Source organism: Stegostoma tigrinum, chromosome 3 (assembly GCF_030684315.1).
Source record: "Stegostoma tigrinum isolate sSteTig4 chromosome 3, sSteTig4.hap1, whole genome shotgun sequence".
NCBI lineage: Eukaryota > Metazoa > Chordata > Chondrichthyes > Orectolobiformes > Stegostomatidae > Stegostoma > Stegostoma tigrinum.
The window spans coordinates 63,871,454-63,891,618 of record NC_081356.1 but is presented as its reverse complement, the minus strand read 5'-3'; the positions used below and the strand labels follow the sequence as shown (position 1 = coordinate 63,891,618).

At 42.4% G+C, this 20,165-nt stretch overlaps 1 protein-coding gene across 2 annotated transcripts in view; it reads left to right on the top strand.

Annotated features, from left to right (window-relative positions):
* psat1 (phosphoserine aminotransferase 1) overlaps nucleotides 1–20,165 on the top strand; it is a 40,886-nt gene that overhangs the window by 6,963 nt on the left and 13,758 nt on the right. For both annotated transcript variants that reach the window (XM_048527860.2, XM_048527861.2), the window contains exons 2-3: nucleotides 16,052–16,112; nucleotides 16,202–16,271. In XM_048527860.2, coding sequence (XP_048383817.1) covers nucleotides 16,052–16,112; nucleotides 16,202–16,271 — 131 coding nt within the window. The remainder of the gene's footprint in view (nucleotides 1–16,051; nucleotides 16,113–16,201; nucleotides 16,272–20,165) is intronic.

Sequence of the window (20,165 nt, the reverse complement as noted above, 5' to 3'; positions counted from 1 at the left end):
AGATAAGGTGGATAAGAACTCACTTTTTCCATTAGTAGAGGAGGCAGTAACAGGGAGCATAGGCATGAGGTAAAAAGTGGGATGCTGAAAGAAGTGTTGACAACTTATTTTTTCTGAGTTGGGAGTCTGGAATGTGCTGTCTTCTGTGCTGTAAATATCCATATATAAAAAGACATGGATCAATCTAAGCTGGGCCATGGATAAGTCCAGTGGTGCGCAACAAAAACTGGTAAGGCAGTCCAGAAACTGAAGTTGACAATGAGTTGTTATTGCTTTTTCCATTACTTGAAGATAGCGTTGGATCTGATGAACAGATTTGCCCTGTTTGTGGTAAGGGTTCTTCCTTGTGTGCATGTAGTCCTCTGCTTATAGCCTTATTAGGTTGACATTTCTTTTGTTTGCTCCTGGCAAACTCTTCTACACTCCATTGAATTAGGATTGATCCCCTGACTTGATGGTAATAGAAGAGTCAGGGACAAGCCAACGCACAAGTCTTAGATTATGATGGTGTGTAACTTTCATCTACAGTGCCTCATAGGTGTCCATTTGTGAACTGCAAGATCAGTTTTGAAAAATTTCCCGGTTTTAGCTCTAATGAATGCCCTAATAAAGTGTCTTCGTTATGAAGACAGATGTTTGTGTGCAGTGGTCACTTATACCATCACTACCATGAACGAAGGCAAAATACTACAGATGTTGGAAATCTGAAACTCTCATACGATGCTGGAGAATTCAATAGATCTGGCAGCACCTGTGCAGAGAGAAACTGAGCTAATGTTTCGAGTCTTGTATGACCTTCTTCGCAACTAGCTGTGGACTCAGTGCTGACCTTTGACTTTCTCTCGCCACAAATGCAGCTCGGCTGCTGATTTCTTCAGCATTCTGTACTGAAAAAATGCAGGTGTTATGGAATGAGAGAGGTCAAGTAGATTTTCACTTCTTTTGCATCAGACCATATAGCGAGAACAGAGTCTGGTAGGTGCAACTCCACCATTCAGCCAGTCATGAAATTACTAAGATGCTCAGCGTGGGGTTCTGCAGAGCAGACTTCTGGTTCTGTTGCCTCCATTGCTCCTTCCAATTGGAATTCAACATAGGATTATTGATCCCTCATGTGAGAAAGGGAAGAGGAGATTTTCTTGTCGTCTTTTTCTGAAGATTCATAATTGACTCAATGAACTGTTTCTCTCTTGCTAAATGTTGCCAGAAGCGCAGAGTTTGTTTTTATTTCCTTGCTCATGGTTCAGGCAGTCTGAATTCCCAGTTGAAGGCTCCTGGGGCAGATTTGTAATTTTCCATACGCCATTCTACCACCCACTCTGAAACTGGGGATACCAGGGATGGTAACGGAGAGTTGGCTGAAAGATAGGAATCTGATTTTAGGGGCGTGTAGGACAATGTTTCAATTTCAGATAAGCACACTGAAGTTGGTGGGGCTGTAGGGTTCACTACGCTGGATACACCTTCTGCCTTGTCTGGTGCCAAGATTGATGCCAAGTTATTACACTCTTTTAAATCTGTTTTGAAAATGTCAGTGGATGCTATGTGATTGCAGAAGACAGTTGCTATGGGTCTAGGTTTGAATGAGCCAAATTTGGTATGAACAGGAAATTCCCTCCCCCGAAGGATATGGTGAACCAGATGAATTTCATTTTTCAAAAATCTACTTGTTTTGTGGGCTTCTGATAGCACCTTTTTTAAAATTGTACAGCCTCAGTATAGTCTTCAGGCTCTCCGTTTTGGTGCATGTGCATATAAGGATTGATTTTATTTTGCAAGTGATTACTTTGTAAAACTATTAAAAATAAGTGCAGAGGTATTGTATGGGTATGCACAAAAAAGCAGTTCATGATAATAGATTCAGTGCAGTGTGATTAAATGGCAAAGGGAGTTGGTAATGCGATAAATCAGGAAGCAAAAAATGGAACTGGGATAAATGATAATAGCAAAATCAGAACCTGGAGCTGCAGCTCATGTTGATTCTGGAAGGTTGTAAAGAACTTAATTGAAAGATTAAGCGTTGTTTCTCATCTTACTTTCATTACTTTCATTATTGGCCCCCCAATAGCAGCAGGGAGATTGTAGAAAGCATAGGTCGACAGATTTTGGAAAAGTGTGGACGCAGTAGGGTTGTTGTAATGGGTGACTTTAACTTTCCTAATATTGATTGGAACCTCCTTCGAGCAGAAGATTTGAATGGAGCTGTTTTTGTAAGGTGTGTTCAGGAGGGTTTCCTAACGCAGTACGTTGACAGGCCGACGAGGGGAGAGGCCATTCTAGACTTGGTGCTCGGAAACGAGCCGGGGCAGGTATCAGATCTTGTGGTGGGAGAGCATTTTGGTGATAGTGACCATAACAGTCTCTCATTCTACATAGCTATGGAGAAGGAGAGGATTAGGCAGAATGGGAGGATATTTAATTGGGGAAGAGGAAACTATGATGCGATTAGACACGAGTTAGGAAGCATGGACTGGGAGCAGTTGTTCCATGGTAAGGGAACTATAGACATGTGGAGATGGTTTAAGGAACAGTTGTTGGGAGTGATGAGTAAATATGTCCCTCTGAGACAGGCAAGACGGGGTAAGATAAAGGAACCTTGGATGACGAGAGCGGTGGAGCTTCTAGTGAAAAGGAAGAAGGTAGCTTACATAAGGTGGAGGAAGCTAGGGTCAAGTTCAGCTAGAGGGGATTACATGCAGGCAAGGAAGGAGCTCAAAAATGGTCTGAGGAGAGCCAGGAGGGGGCACGAGAAAGGCTTGGCAGAAGGAATCCGGGAAAACACAAAGGCATTTTACACTTACGTGAGGAATAAGAGAATGGTCAAAGAAAGAGTAGGGCCGATCAGGGATAGCATAGGGAACTTGTGTGTGGAGCCTGAGGAGGTAGGGGAAGCCCTAAATGAGTTTTTTGCTTCTGTCTTTACGAAAGAAACGACCTGTGTAGTGAATGAAACCTTTGAAGAGCAGGTGTGCATGCTGGAATGGATAGAGATAGAGGAAGCTGATGTACTGAAAATTTTGTCAAACATTAAGATTGACAAGTCGCCAGGCCCGGATCAGATTTGTCCTCGGCTGCTTTGGGAAGCGAGAAATGCAATTGCTTCGCCACTTGCGAAGATCTTTGCATCCTCGCTCTCCACTGGAGTCGTACCTGAGGACTGGAGAGAGGCAAATGTAATTCCTCTCTTCAAGAAAGGAAATAGGGAAATCCCCGGCAATTATAGACCGGTAAGTCTCACGTCTGTCGTCTGCAAGGTGTTAGAAAGGATTCTGAGGGATAAGATTTATGACCATCTGGAAGAGCATGGCTTGATCAAATACAGTCAACACGGCTTTGTGAGGGGTAGGTCATGCCTTACAAACCTTATCGAGTTTTTTGAGGATGTGACTAGTAAGGTTGATGAGGGTCAAGCTGTGGATGTGGTGTATATGGACTTCAGTAAGGCATTTGATAAGGTTCCCCATGGAAGGCTCATTCAGAAGGTCAGGAGGAATGGGATACAGGGGAACTTAGCTGCTTGGATACAGAATTGGCTGGCCAACAGAAGACAGCGAGTGGTAGTAGAAGGAAAATATTCTGCCTGGAAGTCAGTGGTGAGTGGGGTTCCACAGGGCTCTGTCCTTGGGCCTCTACTGTTTGTAATTTTTATTAATGACTTGGACGAGGGAATTGAAGGATGGGTCAGCAAGTTTGCAGACGACACAAAGGTCGGAGGTGTCGTTGACAGTGTAGAGGGCTGTTGTAGGCTGCAGCGGGACATTGACAGGATGCAGAGATGGGCTGAGAGGTGGCAGATGGAGTTCAACCTGGATAAATGCGAGGTGATGCATTTTGGAAGGTCGAATTTGAAAGCTGAGTACAGGATTAAGGATAGGATTCTTGGCAGCGTGGAGGAACAGAGGGATCTTGGTGTGCAGATACATAGATCCCTTAAAATGGCCACCCAAGTGGACAGGGTTGTTAAGAAAGCATATGGTGTTTTGGCTTTCATTAACAGGGGGATTGAGTTTAAGAGTCGTGAGATCTTGTTGCAGCTCTATAAAACTTTGGTTAGACCGCACTTGGAATACTGCGTCCAGTTCTGGGCGCCCTATTATAGGAAAGATGTGGATGCTTTGGAGAGGGTTCAGAGGAGGTTTACCAGGATGCTGCCTGGACTGGAGGGCTTATCTTATGAAGAGAGGTTGACTGAGCTCGGTCTCTTTTCATTGGAGAAAAGGAGGAGGAGAGGGGACCTAATTGAGGTATACAAGATAATGAGAGGCATAGATAGAGTCGATAGCCAGAGACTATTTCCCAGGGCAGAAATGGCTAGCACGAGGGGTCATAGTTTTAAGCTGGTTGGTGGAAAGTATAGAGGGGATGTCAGAGGCAGGTTCTTTACGCAGAGAGTTGTGAGAGCATGGAATGCGTTGCCAGCAGCAGTTGTGGAAGCAAGGTCATTGGGGTCATTTAAGAGACTGCTGGACATGCATATGGTCACAGAAATTTGAGGGTGCATCCATGAGGATCAATGGTCGGCACAACATTGTGGGCTGAAGGGCCTGTTCTGTGCTGTACTGTTCTATGTTCTATGTTCTATTATTATTTAAACAGTGTAGGTAGTCGGAGTGAAGTAGAGATGTCAATGACAGACTTAGTTAAAACTGTGAACTGAGATACAGGGAAGTCCCACTGTACATAAGAGTTATATTCTTGGAAAATAGTGCAAATGTTGAATGTGTTTTGGACCCAATTGGATAAGTACCACGCCTGTCCAAAAGCTTAGTATGCTAAACAGTTTCCCTACTGGGGGGGGGAGAAACCATAATAAAATAAGAAATGTATCATAATGGCATGTGACAATTAAGCGTTTCCAGCATGACATGCTGATTTTTAACATGCAAATTGTATAGATATTTATGTAGGTATTCCAGAAAGAAACATGGCAAACTCTGCATGTATAGTGTGTACTTGCTTGTCCAGAAAGTACAGTGCAGTATACCATGAATGCCTTTTCATATCTAATTTAGGTGCTTAAGTTTTTTTTTAACTTAAGTTTTTTTTTCTGGAAATTGTGGATAATCAAACATTGGACCCACAATGAGCAAAATTGTCTGTCAGATTTTTGCATGGATAAGTGGATTTGTGAAGAAAAACACCCCTGCTGTCTGGAGAAAGAATAGGTCACTCAAGCCTACTTCATGCAATGATCTCTACTACTATTCTGAAGTATCCTTGTGACTCCCTTGATTGGTTGGTCATGGTCTCATACACTTTGATTTCCTCAATGTAGAGAATAATGGATTGTGGATTGTTTTTGGATTATGTATATTTAGGACCAATAAGTTCCTCTTTCAGTTTGGATGTCAGTGACTCTGCGTAGTAGGAAGGGAAAAAGTAAAAGAACAAAAGTTGAACAAGAAGAGCTTTTGCAGATGATTGAGAAGTGACTTAGTCTTGTGGTGCAAGGGCAGATGTGCTTGGACGGGGTAGAAATGGCGACAGATGATCATTTTAAATGTGGAGGCTTATGTGGGGAATGGTAGAAGGGGAAGCATTAAGTTTCCAGCAGAGGATGACAAGAATGAGTGCAGACATTGAAGCAGACTTAGTCAAAGACCCTGTCACCCACACTGGAGGGTGTTTTTCAGTTAAGGTAAAATTATACAGTATTCTCTACCAAATGTTCCTATCTTCAAAATAGATGAAATGGGGAAATTGGAAGAGTGGAATAGAATCCCTATAAGAGGTGAAGTGGGAAGAAACATATTCAAAATAGCTGTCAATGTGGAGTCAGGAACTGAGACTGTAAACTGAAGTAGATACTCATACTCTAGATCTGGAATGGATCATGTGAAGCGGAGGAAAGGGTGACAATTGGAAGAAAATTTGTGTTTTTCAATTTGGTACACAGTTCGGGAGTGGCACCGTTTGAGTTACCTGTGTATTGAGAAAATAGATCGGCATAGGTCTAGTACAAAGAATGTTCCACTATCCTACAAAGGGCAAAAATAGCTCTTCTCCTGCAGCGATTCATAGCCACAGAGATTTTTGGAAGAAGTGAGGAGCCAAAGGGGAGTGTCTTCAATGTGTTAGGAGATGGGGATTGGCTGAACTTTCTCCCAAGGGAGAAGTTAAGAGGTATTTGGCAATCCTGATGGGGGATGGAGATATAGAGGAAATTTTCTTGTATTCTAATGAGATGTGGGTGTCACTGGCAAAGACAGCTTTCGTTGCCCACCCCTAATTGCCCTTGAACTGAGATGACTTGCTAAGCCATTACGAAGCACAATTAAGAGTCAACCACAGAATTGCATAGGCAGATTTTCTTCACTAAATAATATTGAACAAGGTTTTCCTGCAGTTAATGATAGCTGTCATGGTCTGCATTACTGAAACTAGCTAGATATTCTAAGTTTATTAGTTGACTTTAAGTTTCACTGGATGCCGTGGTGATATTTTACTTCATCCCAAACTGGGGCATCTGAACGGCTAGTCCAATGATATTGCCATTACAATTGATGAAAAGAAGCTAGTTAGAGCTGGAAATATCGTAGAGTTGTGGAGATATGGGGGAAGAAACTAGATTAAGGAAAACAATTTAATCTTATTACACTGAGTAGTTGGACCTATATTTACATTTAGTGTTTCATAACTAGACTCTGTAACACAACTCTCTTCGGTCTCAACTAGATACACCTTTTTTTAAGCTGAATGCAGAACTTGCAATCTTGTGCTGTTTAGAGGAGGTTTAATGGGACAAACTTGCTCTAAGTTTCTTGCTCCTTCCATTAATATTTTTATGGATCATTGTCACCGTACTTAGATCAAGCAGTTAGTATGTCTGTTAAACACCAAAGAACTGCAAATGCTGGAAAGCCGAAACAAAGACAGAAATGGTTGGAAAAACTCATCAGGTCTGGCAGCATCTGTGGAGAGAAGGCAGAGTTAACGTTTTGGGTCCAGTGACTCTCCATTAGTTCTGGACTGAAACATTAACTCTGCCTTCTCTCCATAGATGCTGCCAGACATGCTGAGTGTTTCCCAACCATTTCCGTTTTGGTTAATGATGTGGGTTTTGCCTCCAGCTAGATATGATACCTGACTTTTGTCCCTCCATAATTTAAGAAACTAGGTGTAGATAGTGTGATTGAACAATCCATTTGCTTATTACAGCTGGCTATTATAAGAACAATCACAATCGTTGGCAAGTGTCTGGGCTAATGTTGATGATTTTATTACAGTTCATGCTTTAAGTGATGCTGGGTTAGATGGCATCTGAGGCAATTATACCCTCAGGTCATATGTTATGGATAGTGATATTACAAGCATATCTCTGAAAAGGTGATTGAGACATGATGCAGTGAGCCTTCCAAACTTTGCTAAATCTGACTTGAGAGGTTTGAAATGTAAGCCTGGACAGAGAAAGAGTTAAGACATTTTGAATTTGGAGCACTAATAAATGTGTAATGTACACAGTTACTTAATCTGTTTAAGGTAGTGATATTATTTTAGTTCAGTTCAACTTTTGTATGCTAAAATTACTTTGTTTAAACTGCAGACCGTGTTACATCACTCCTTAGTATCTGAAAAGTCAGCATTTATTAATGTTGCTGGTTGTAAACATCCCAGTTAAATGTTACATGTAGCAAATTGTGAAATTGCCAAACCTATGAAACATTTAGTGAACATTACATGTTTAACATTTTGTTACTTTGGGACTGTCTTTAAGTGAAAATGAGGGGTGCCATCAAGTCTGGACAGTTTGGTGTTTTTTTTAAAGAGGATCTTGATTTATTTTACTGAGAAAGATGTTCAGGATTTTACACTGGGAGACAATGGCAGTGGATAGACTGAGCATTTGAGTACCAGAAAGGTGTTGAATTTTCAGGTTGTATACAGTTGGGCTTTAATCTGCCTATTTATTCCCAGGTAGAGGTTGGGATTTCAAGGATATAAGGCACAGATGCTAGAGGCCGAAAGTCTTTTCTTTGGTTCATTTGCAAAGGAACACATGTGAGAGTTTGCACTTTGAATTAGAAAGACCAAATTCATTAGGAGATAAAACAAAGATAGAAGATGCTCACAACTCGTGCTAGAGGAGGAATATCCGAGGGTCAGGAACCTCACTGAAAGTCTAAGTTGTTACGAAGTTGAAAAAGTGGGGTGGAGGAGTAGGAACAGAAATAAATTCTGTGCCGCTAAGAATTGCTTTTGGACCCATTCTGGATGCAGTGCATTCTTATACTTAGGTTTGGGTTTATAAGATTTTTGATAACTGCCCCACAGGAGGAGAAGCTACATGAGAATGTTACCATTCTCCAAATAGCCTGCTTAATTTTCATAGGTAGTTATTTAAAAAATGTCATAAACATCCCAGATTTTTACAAGTATGGAATTGCTCTCTTTTCACAATTTTAAGGAATTTTGTTACAGGATTGTGGTGTTCATTTCCAGTGTAATAGAAAAACCTGAATGAGTAATTTACTAATTTTACTATTTTATTCACAAACTAATAAATACTACTTCAAGTGGGTATGTAAACTACAATGTCAAAAGCGATCAAAAATCTCAGAATCCAGCTTGATTATGATCATAGATATTGAGGAATATCTCTCAATTTCAAAGAATAGAATATATCCATCAACATTTTAAAGTTTTACCTTTGTTTTTAAAGCCCTGAGTGAGGAAGGCATCGTCTCCTGAAGGGTGAAAATATCATTTGACAGTTTTAGAAGTTATAGGGTTATGATTAACTCCGTTGACTGGATGACTCATTTGTGACAGAGTGATGTCAACAGCATCAGTTCAATTCTTGCATCAGTTGAGGTTACCATGAAGGACTATCCTTCTCAATCTCTTTGCCCCATAGTCACCACCCACCTCCCACCTGTCTTTTTTTTTTGCCTGTGGTGACCCTCCAGTTAAAATAGCTGTTTCTCTCATAGAGCAGCTTTTTGGTTTATAGGCCTATGATGACTTTATCATTTTTATAAAGGATCCTGATACTTATGAAATTTCAAAGAGGTCTCGGTTTTCACTGTTATTTGATTACCAGCTACTTTGCAAATATAGGTGTTAGCCAAAGTCTCCTTACTTCAATGTGATACTTTATCATTGTTCCTCAATTAGTTGGTGAAAATTCCTTCACGATAAAAGCTTTAATTTAATCAATTGATTTGTGATTTTTTTTCAACTCTCCCTTTCAGTTCAATCTGAAAACAAACTTTTATTTAAAGACTTATCGGTAAAGATATTTCATTTGACTGAATGCTTATCCTTTTAGAATTCATGTAATCGTGATTTTTGGCATTTTTATCTGTTGAATGGTTCTAGTAATCCTCCTGTTTAACCAATATCTTACATTTGTGCGTAGTGTTACCATGCATCTTTCCTGGCTTTCTAGAGATTTTTAAAGTGTTCTCTCATACATTTTATTGCCTCTGAATATAAATTGAACTAATTGTACATATGTGTTCTATCTAATTAGTTATACTTCTCAATCAAACCGTTGGAACCTGTGAAGTCCCTTTTTTTTCCTTGTGTAAAAAGGAACAGTTCTGTTCTGTAATTTTTTAATATGTAATTTGCTTACAAAGTATTTTTAGACTTTTAATAGCATTAGCCTTGTTGTGAAGATAATAAAATGTGAGGCTGGATGAACACAGCAGGCCAAGCAGCATCTCAGGAGCACAAAAGCTGACGTTTCGGGCCTAGACCCTTCATCAGAGAGGGGGATGGGGGGAGGGAACTGGAATAAATAGGGAGAGAGGGGGAGGCGGACCGAAGATGGAGAGTAAAGATGATAGGTGGAGAGGGTGTAGGTGGGGAGGTAGGGAGGGGATAGGTCAGTCCAGGGAAGACGGACAGGTCAAGGAGGTGGGCTGAGGTTAGTAGGTAGCTGGGGGTGCGGCTTGGGGTGGGAGGAAGGGATGGGTGAGAGGAAGAACCGGTTAGGGAGGCAGAGACAGGTTGGACTGGTTTTGGGATGCAGTGGGTGGGGGGGAGGAGCTGGGCTGGTTGTGTGGTGCAGTGGGGGGAGGGGATGAACTGGGCTGGTTTGGGGATGCAGTGGGGGAAGGGGAGATTTTGAAACTGGTGAAGTCCACATTGATACCATATGGCTGCAGGGTTCCCAGGCGGAATATGAGTTGCTGTTCCTGCAACCTTCGGGTGGCATCATTGTGGCAGTGCAGGAGGCCCATGATGGACATGTCATCAAGAGAATGGGAGGGGGAGTGGAAATGGTTTGCGACTGGGAGGTGCAGTTGTTTGTTGCGAACTGAGCGGAGGTGTTCTGCAAAGCGGTCCCCAAGCCTCCGCTTGGTTTCCCCAATGTAGAGAAAGCCGCACCGGGTACAGTGGATGCAGTATACCACATTGGCAGATGTGCAGGTGAACCTCTGCTTAATGTGGAATGTCATCTTGGGGCCTGGGATGGGGGTGAGGGAGGAGGTGTGGGGACAAGTGTAGCATTTCCTGCGGTTGCAGGGGAAGGTGCCGGGTGTGGTGGGGTTGGAGGGCAGTGTGGAGCGAACAAGGGAGTCACGGAGAGAGTGGTCTCTCCGGAAAGCAGACAGGGGTGGGGATGGAAAAATGTCTTGGGTGGTGGGGTCGGATTGTAAATGGCGGAAGTGTCGGAGGATAATGCGTTGTATCCGGAGGTTGGTAGGGTGGTGTGTGAGAACGAGGGGGATCCTCTTGGGGCGGTTGTGGCGGGGGCGGGGTGTGAGGGATGTGTCGCGGGAAATGCGGGAGACGCGGTCAAGGGCGTTCTCAATCACCGTGGGGGGGAAGTTGCGGTCCTTAAAGAACTTGGACATCTGGGATGTGCGGGAGTGGAATGTCTTATCGTGGGAGCAGATGCGGCGGAGGCGGAGGAATTGGGAATAGGGGATGGAATTTTTGCAGGAGGGTGGGTGGGAGGAGGTGTATTCTAGGTAGCTGTGGGAGTCGGTGGGCTTGAAATGGACATCAGTTACAAGCTGGTTGCCTGAGATGGAGACTGAGAGGTCCAGGAAGGTGAGGGATGTGCTGGAGATGGCCCAGGTGAACTGAAGGTTGGGGTGGAAGGTGTTGGTGAAGTGGATGAACTGTTCGAGCTCCTCTGGGGAGCAAGAGGCGGCGCCGATACAGTCATCAATGTACCGGAGGAAGAGGTGGGGTTTGGGGCCTGTGTAGGTGCGGAAGATGGACTGTTCCACGTAACCTACAAAGAGGCAGGCATAGCTGGGGCCCATGCGGGTGCCCATGGCCACCCCCTTAGTCTGTAGGAAGTGGGAGGAGTCAAAAGAGAAGTTGTTGAGTGTGAGGACGAGTTCCGCTAGGCGGATGAGAGTGTCGGTGGAGGGGGCCTGGTCGGGCCTGCGGGACAGGAAGAAGCGGAGGGCCTTGAGGCCATCTCCATGCGGAATGCAGGTGTACAGGGACTGGACGTCCATGGTGAATATGAGGTGTTGGGGGCCAGGGAATTGGAAGTCCTGGAGGAGGTGGAGGGCGTGGGTGGTGTCACGGACATAGGTGGGGAGTTCCTGGACGAAAGGGGAGAAAATGGAGTCCAGATAGGTGGAGATGAGTTCGGTGGGGCAGGAGCAGGCTGAGACGATGGGTCGACCAGGGCAGGCAGGTTTGTGGATTTTGGGAAGCCTTGTTGTGAAGTCTTGTTGTTGTCAGCAATTGACTTTCAACTGCAAGATCTTATTTTTAATGTCTTTGAACTTAAGAACAAAATGTTTTGGTTCTGAAATATAAGCTTTTACAGTCTTAGTATATTTAAAACCCAACTAAACAATTTTTCTGAATGATAGCATCTTAACGTAAACATTCTCTGTAAAGAGAGAGCGGGGGGATGGGGTAGTTATTAGAAATCTGTAATGAGAAATGGTTTTAGAAACATTGTAGATCATCATCTCAGGCTTGCTGCTGTGCTCCAGCGAAACTCAGCACAAGCTGGAAAAACAGCATCTCGTTTTCCATTAGGGACCCTACAGCCTTCAGGACTCAGTATTGAATTGAATAACTTTTTTTGGGCCTGAACACCAGTTTCTATGTCCCTTACCCACTCCCATACCCCTGGTCGGTCATGACATGGACTGCCTTCATCATAGCCAACCCATTTTTATCATCTAATGGTGCCTGATTTCAGCTTTTTCTTTTCTTCCTGGCTCACCATGATTCCCACCACTGCCACCCTCCCCAAACAGTCTCAAACCTCCTGTCTTCAGCACATATACTACCCTCCACTTTTTAAAAGGTGCAATTATCTCTGAAAAAGGGTCACTGGATCAGCAACTCTGACTCTGCTTCCTCTTCTGAGATGTTGCCAGATCTTTTATTTTCATTCATGGGATGAGGGTGTTGCTGGCTAGGCCGCTCTTATTGCTCATCCCTAAATGCCCAGAGGGCAGTTGAGAGTCAACCACATTGCTGTGGGTCTGGAGTCACATGTCACATGTAGACCAGACCAGGTAAGGATGGCAGTTTCCTTACCTAAAGGGCGTTAGTGAACCAGATAGGTTTTTCCTGACAATTGCTTCATGGCCATCACTAGATTCTCAATTCCAGATATTTCTTGAATTCAAATTCCATCATCTGCTGTGGCAGGATTTGAACCCGGGTCCCAGAATGTTATCTGGGTCTCTTTGTTAACAGTCCAATGACGATACAAGGCCATCGCCTTTCCTGCGTACCTGCTAAAGTTCTCCAGCAACTTCTGTTTTTTGTTGTATTTGAGAAAAATAACTTGGGCTGGATTTTATCCTTTTATTTTGGCTAAGTTGCATAAAGCATTTTTTTTAGACTTATTTGCTGTGAGGCCTAGTGATTTCTTGCTGTTTCTTGCCAAATTTGCCTCTTAACTATTTTTCTTTTCCTTTCCTTGTGATGTATTTCTTATGTCCAACACTATCCCATTTTACTGTGGGTCATTTTCGGAACAGCTCACCACTCCTGGGATATCGCAGATTTGACTGGAGTCTGTAGTGTTGGAGATGTCATTAAAGGCTGGAGTGCACCTGGATGAGCAATGTCAGTCTTCAGCTACCCTGCACAGTTCCTGATGTTTGCTCCAGATGTGGAAGACAAGAGAAATTTGTCCCCCACCTTTTGCTGGTAGGGACCTGGAGGTGCATAGTATTGATGTCCTCTCCTCCCAGGGCCAACAGAGGGGGCCCCAACACCAGACCATGCCAATCTGGCTCGAGGCTACCAACCAGTACAGTTCAGTCTTGGCAGTTTAGAGGAATGCACAGCAATGTAAGCAGAAGGTCAATATGTGCTGCAACATCTTCCCTTGCTTGCTATTACCCATTTTAATTTCCGACACCCCTTTGTGTCCTCTGCACTGCCTATTTGCTTGCTCGGGACACCTCCCCACCTGCTTCAAAAGTAACAGCTGTGCCAGTCACTTTCTTCTCCCTTAATACCTGCCTCTTATGATCCAGGAGGAAAACAGACCAAAATAAAGCAGGACTACTGACAACCAGGATCAGCTTCCTGGCTTGGGCTGTGTGAAACAGCCTGGCAATACTACAACACAGCAATACTTTGAGCCTGGCTCCTCTTGCTGAGGGAGCAAAGTGCAAAAAGACAACCGGGATGCTGAGAGTTAGCTGGTGAGTAGGCTTGGAGAGTTAATGAATGTTACCACAGCAAGTGAGGGTCCCACAGGTGCAACCAGATCCAGTCCATGACCTGGAAGTGTGTTTGTGAGCAATCTGGGTCTTTGCTGTTGCATTACAATGCTAGCTGCTGCTTCAGCAGTGAAGCAGAGAAGCATACTTCTGAATGTATTGGAGACGTCCCTTGCAGATTTATGCAGGCTGTCCTATGTAAGATGCCAATGTACGTGGATATGAGGTATAGTTGATATCCATGGAGCATGTGTTGCTGCATGGGAACATCGAGAGGCGATAGTCGAGTGGTATAATTACTGGACTGATAATCCGGAGACCCAGATAACATTCTGGGGATCCAGGTTTGAATCCCACCAAGGTAGATGGTGGAATTTGAATTCAATAAATTTATGGAATTAAGAACCTAATGATTACCATGAATCAATTGTCGATTATCAGGAAAAATCCTTGTGGCTCACTAATGTCCCTATCTGGTCTGGCCTACACGTGACTCTGAAATGTCCTCTAGGCGATGAAGGATGGGCAGTAAATGCTGCCTAGCCAGCAATGCCCTCATTCCGTTAATGAATAAAGCGGAGGTGGGAGGAGAAAAAAAAAAGTGCCTTAAGATGTTGGTGCCTGGTTTCCAACATAGACGTTCTTTTGGAGTAAGCAGTGAACTGAAGTTGCCAGGCACCCACTCTGACTTTGTTGAGAATTCCCATCATCATGCTTTCTTGGTGCATTTGCTGAGAGAGGAAGCTGAATATTAATGAGCTGATTTATATTGTTAATAAACTGTAATCCCTTTGGCAACTTGCCTTAGGTAGCGGGAAACTCGGCTCTCCACTCAAAAGTGTAAAAGATGCAGAGGGCTGCTCCATATGTTAAAATAGGCCTCATGGGACCTCTTGTGCAATTCTGCCACAAATCCCACTGTAGCCCATAGACCCCTATAAGATTCTGTCTCCAGTTTTTGTAGTTAATTGTGTACGTTGTTATGACTGGTCCTCAGGCAAGGGTTCTAGTTCATTATGGTTTTTGGTGAGGAAACAGGCTTCCTTTCACGATTTGACTTGCCCTCTCTATTGGCCACAAAATATTAACTTAAAACATTTTTATTTTTGTGGAGACTTTTCCTAGTTCAAATGTATTTGTTTAAAATGGAGCCAGTTTAGCCAGGTTTTCATGATTTAGAGTGTACTGGTTACTAAAATGGGATAAAACAAAACACCAATTAGAAATGAGTAAAAAAGTTGAGGTTTCAAAAATACAAATGAGCCTTCAGTTTGCCTGAGAAGTCAATGGCTGTTTTAGGTTGTGTACAGTGGGAATTAAGTAAGATTTTACGAAAGGTGATTCCAACACGAGTAAAGTAACAGCTTTTTTTATAAGCTAGGCTGAAAAGTGTTGTGAGGCACACTTTAAGATGTTAAAGGTTTATGCTGCTAAGTGTCCGTGTCAGCAGAAATGACTATACAGGAACCTTGTACACCCAAAGGCCTGTATCAACCTTGGCAACAAACTAGACTGTATAAAGAGATTCCTAGAAACAGTATAAGAGACTGAAAATAAAAGATTTCTTGCTGTCCACATTTCTTTCTGTACAATGTATGTTTAAGGACTAATGATTTCCTGTTTGTATCAGATGGACACCGGGCTGAGATTGGACGGACAAAGTTTAGCCAGCCCAAGACTACGGTTGTTTCAATAAACAGCAATTTAACCCGAACACCTGAGTCCTCCTGTGGCCTTGGTTAAGGAGAGTAACCACAACGGCTGAACTAGTGCCATTGACTGACTATGTGACAGTTGAACAATTGATTTGCTGATTCTGGCTTCAGCAAATTTTGTGAGGAATTATCTAGTTTGTTCTATTATGGCTTCAGACTGAAGCCTTGCTTCCAGCAACTGGATTTCTGTCTTTTTTTTCTCACTTGCAAGCAAAAGAAAGGCCAGTAGATGTTTTCAGTAGTAATCCTCACCGCATGCACTAGCCCACTAGCACCAGAGCATCAGACTAGGCCACACAACTGGTTTTTAACCCCTTCTCTTGTCTGTGCCCTTCCAGGGGTGCACACATCTTTTCATCCAGACTGCTTTCTTTTATCTAATTATTGTTACAACCTGTCAGTGTAACTCTCAGAAGGTGATTCAGGTTTTTGTATTGTGTATTTCCTTCAGAAATAATCTTTCTGAAGTTTCTCAACACCTTTTTTAGGGTATAATATTCCAGAATACCTCTCAAAGCTAAGAGTAATCCACACAGGAATTTTCTAAATAGTTCCTGAATTGCATTCTCCGCCTTTAAAACAAAAAACAAGAGTAGCCTGTCTTACCTAAAAGTTCATTATGCTTGTAAGTAACTCAGGTGTTTAATTTGCTGTTGTGATTAATATTATAATTTGATACATTGTTGCGTCATTGTTTTGACGGATAATGTTTTGGGTCTCCAGGTCTTGCTCCAAGCACAAAAAGAACTGCTGGATTACAAGGGACTTGGAATTAGTGTTCTAGGTGAGCCTGCAAGTCTCTTAAATTATGTTAACAACACCATCATGTGTTTATACTCTAACTCCATCTTTTTCTCCTTTTGTTTCAAACAGAAATGAGCCACAGATCTTCAGACTTCATCAAAATTGTCAACACAACAGAAAATGATCTGCGAGAACTGCTGTAAGGAGAATTTAGATTCACATACTGTAAATAAAAGTTTACAGAATATGACAACATTTTCACAATCACCCTGATTTTTATTTTGTAGTTTACAGGCCATGAAAATACTTTTTTGCTGGAGAGTCTCGGCAGTTCTGTTGGCATTTGTGGAGAGAATGCAGAATCAATGTTTTGGGCCCAAGTTGCTAGACCTGAAATTTGACTCACCACTAACTCCACAGATGCTGTCAGACCCTCCGAGTTTCTCCAGCAGTTTGTTTATTGTTTCACATTTCCAGCATCTCTAGGTTTTAATTCAATGTTTTGGAGGTATAGGTTTGACTCTCATCATGGCGATGATGAAGTTTTGAATTCAGTAAAAATCTGGGTTTAAAAAAAATTGCAGAACACTTTCTTATAAACAAAGGTCCATCAGGTTCATTAATATCCTTTAGGGAACGGAAACTGCCATTTCTGCCTTGTCTGGCTTATATGCAGCTCCAAGCCCCACAGTACTGTGGTTGACAGGTAACTGCACTCAGGCATTTAAGAATGGGCAATAAATGCCTATCCAGTGACATCCACATCCAATGAACAGTTTTATTTAAATAAACTCACTGTCCAATCACTCAGTTGATACATGCATGCATTAATGGAACATGTAAAACATTTAAGTGGCTAACCAGAGAATTTGTTTGCTGAGTGAGGGTTTTTAATACACTTGCTATTTATACAGTCAGGGCAAGTTCAAACCTTTCAGATGGCTGACCATTTTGGTAAATGTAAACTGTGAGCGAACCGTGTCAAACTTCAAAAGGACATTGATGAGTTGATGGAGTGGGCAGACAGGTGGCAGATGGTCCACGTGGTGGTGTGAGATACAAAGAACATGGAGAAACTGTAGCATGCTATTTGTGAGGGTACGCAAGAGCAGAGATCTGGATGTACATTTAGTCCTCGTTATTCACTGATTTGCTATCTGTGGATTTGTGTACTCATTGGTGCCTGTAGCATATTGTAATGTACAGTATACTGCAATTGCTTCTCGTCTTGTCTTCCTTAAGATTACTCTGATAAATGCATGTGTATTTTTATGGTTTTAATTTTTTTTTTATTAACTGAGTATTTTCTTTTGGGTAGTTTTAATGCCTTAGTGTTGTTTTTATTTCAGGGTGTATTGTGTACAAAAGAGAGGGCCTTTAGTGGTATCTGCAGTTTTTTTGTGACCAACAGAATTCTATGCCCTATCCATGCCTCACATAATGAGGACTGAGTGTGTATATATGCATATATCACTAAAGGTGACAGGATAGGTAGGGATTTTAGTTTTAGAAATCGTATGGTATTCTAGACTTAAATTTGAGTATAAGAGGTAAGGAGGTCGTGCTGAATTTGTATAGAGCACTATTTAGAGCTTAGCTGGAGAATTGTGCACTACTTCAGGAGAGATCTAAATGTATTGGAGAGAATTAAGAGGTTTCTAAGAAGCATCAGTTATGAGGATGGATTGGAGAAAGTGCATTTCTTATTTGTTTGGCAAGAAGGCTGAGAAGAGATTTTAATAGAATTTCTAAATCATGTGGCTTCTGGGCAGGTAGATTGGGGGGAAAAGCTGTTTTCACTCATGGATCAAAAACCAGAGAGCGCAGTCTTAATGTTTTTACAAATAACGAGATGAGAATTCTTGCTGTGAGTGCTTGTGGTCTTGAATGCATTGTCTGGAAATGTGGTAGAGGCAGGCTGAATTTGAGGCTTGTAAGAGGGCAGAATCTCTATAGTGTGGAAACAGGTCCTTCTACCCAAGAAGCCCACACCGACCCATGGAGCATCCTGCCCAGACCTATACCCCCATAACCCACCTATGTCCCTGAACATTACAGGCAATTTAGCATGGCCAGCCCACCTTGCCTGCACACCTTTTGGACTGTGGGAGGAAACTGGAGCACCCGGAGGAAACCTGTGCAAACTCCACACAGACAGTGACCTGAGGGTGGAATCGAACCCTGCCCCTGGTGCTATGAGGCAGCAGTGCTATCCACTGTGTCGCTCCTTCTGTGACTATACTAAATAATTGTCCTTTCCAATTGTAAGTTGCATTGCTTAGAATTGGTGATTGTAGTAAAACAGTCAGAGACTAGCATTTTAGTGATTTGCATTACTTAGTTCAAAGTCTCAGCCTTTGCTCACTGAATTGCTGTATTGTCTTTGTGATTTTAAACATTGCTCTACCAGCCTCCTTGGGTGGACCAAAAATTATCACAAGGCACTTCTCAAAGATTAACAAAGTCATGGCTGTTGCCTTTCCCTCTGTTCAAAACTGATTTAGTGTATAGAAATATTTTTGTTCGCGTTTGCTGATTGACTCCCGAGTTGCAGATGATGTGCTTCCTGCACATTTGCAGGTATTGCAGTGGCACAGGGCTCTGACAGTAATAAACACACCATCTTTTCTCTCTATTTCCTGCCCTCTGCCACTGTCACTTCTGCTTCCCTTCCCCATTCCTTTTGGCTTGACTGGCAGGGAGTGAGACTGAATGGCAAGGGGAGCCTAAGGTTTTAGATGGTGAGTTGCAGACATTACTATTGTTTGCTAATTTGGGAGAAATGGTGCATGTAGCAGGGATGGGGGTGTGGGGGAAACCAAGTGCTTGTTCAGTGGCAGGAATTGATGAGTGTATTCTTATTGGTATGAAGTATGTTTCAAAGGCGGGGAAATGTCAAACCCCTCTGATTACTAATCCAAAACACCAGCCCAAATCTGTTATGGTGGGAGTAGAGGTTCCCTTCTATGAATTAAACCTGAAACACCCAGAGAAGCTCGCCTTGCCCCTTGTAATATGTTAAGAATAGTTAAATGGAAGGAAACCCTGATGTTCGCTTCATAAGCAACATGACAATTCATTTATTTAATCCTAATGGTGAGCAAATTAACAGAACTTCTAACAAACTGAACAATTCCCCTCTTACTACTAACTATCTCCTAACAAAATAAGATTCTAATCATATAGTGTTCTAATAAACACAGGTCCCATTTACATAAATCCAATTAATAAGAAAACAATAAATTAAAACTCAGTCTGTCAAAGCTCACATGGAATGTGACTTATGGAATGCTTTGCCTTCTTCGTTGGCTCTGCAGTCATAAACACCTTTCTTCTCCTGATCCTGCTGTCAGGGATGTTTTCGCTGTAATTTCTTCTATGGGGACTCTTTGCTAGAAGTGCCATGGTACCTCTTTTGTTTTTAAAGTGAGCTTAATGATTTTGTGTGAGAACTAGGTTTATTTCTCAGATGGCATATTTGCTTTTGCGTCAGATGGCAGTTGGCTGTCACCCCAATCTTTTTTGTTTGAAAAAACATTTGTTATATACCTCCAGTGACACATCAATTTCTTATGATTGGTTTTTGGGTTGTCAATTGACTTCCAACCACTGGTTGCTTGATTTTTAAATTAATTGGCTGAGTCCAGCTTGTTGCCAAAAACACCAAAACAAGACTGCTGTTTTCAGAGATACTAAAAACTGCAGATGCTGGAGTCAGATCAGTGTGGAGCTAGAGGAACACAGCAGGCCAAGCAGCACCAAAGGAGCAGAAAAGTTGATGTTTTGAGTCGGGGCCCTTCTTCAGAAATAGTGTAAAATCTTTTTGTTTGCATTTTCTTGTGGACTCCCCAGTTGCAGATGGCGTACTATCTGCACACTTGCAGTAGTGTTCCAGGTATTGCAATGGCACAGAACTCCAACAGCAATAAACGCTTTCAGAAATTCTTCAGCCTGCCAACCATAAGGTCTTTTAATACACTTGTTTCCAGTTGGGGCACTCTGTACTGTACTTAAACTTTTGACCACATACAAAGCACAATCTTTTACACACACACTGTTTTTCCCACTATCATTTTTACAAAAAAATTCTAAC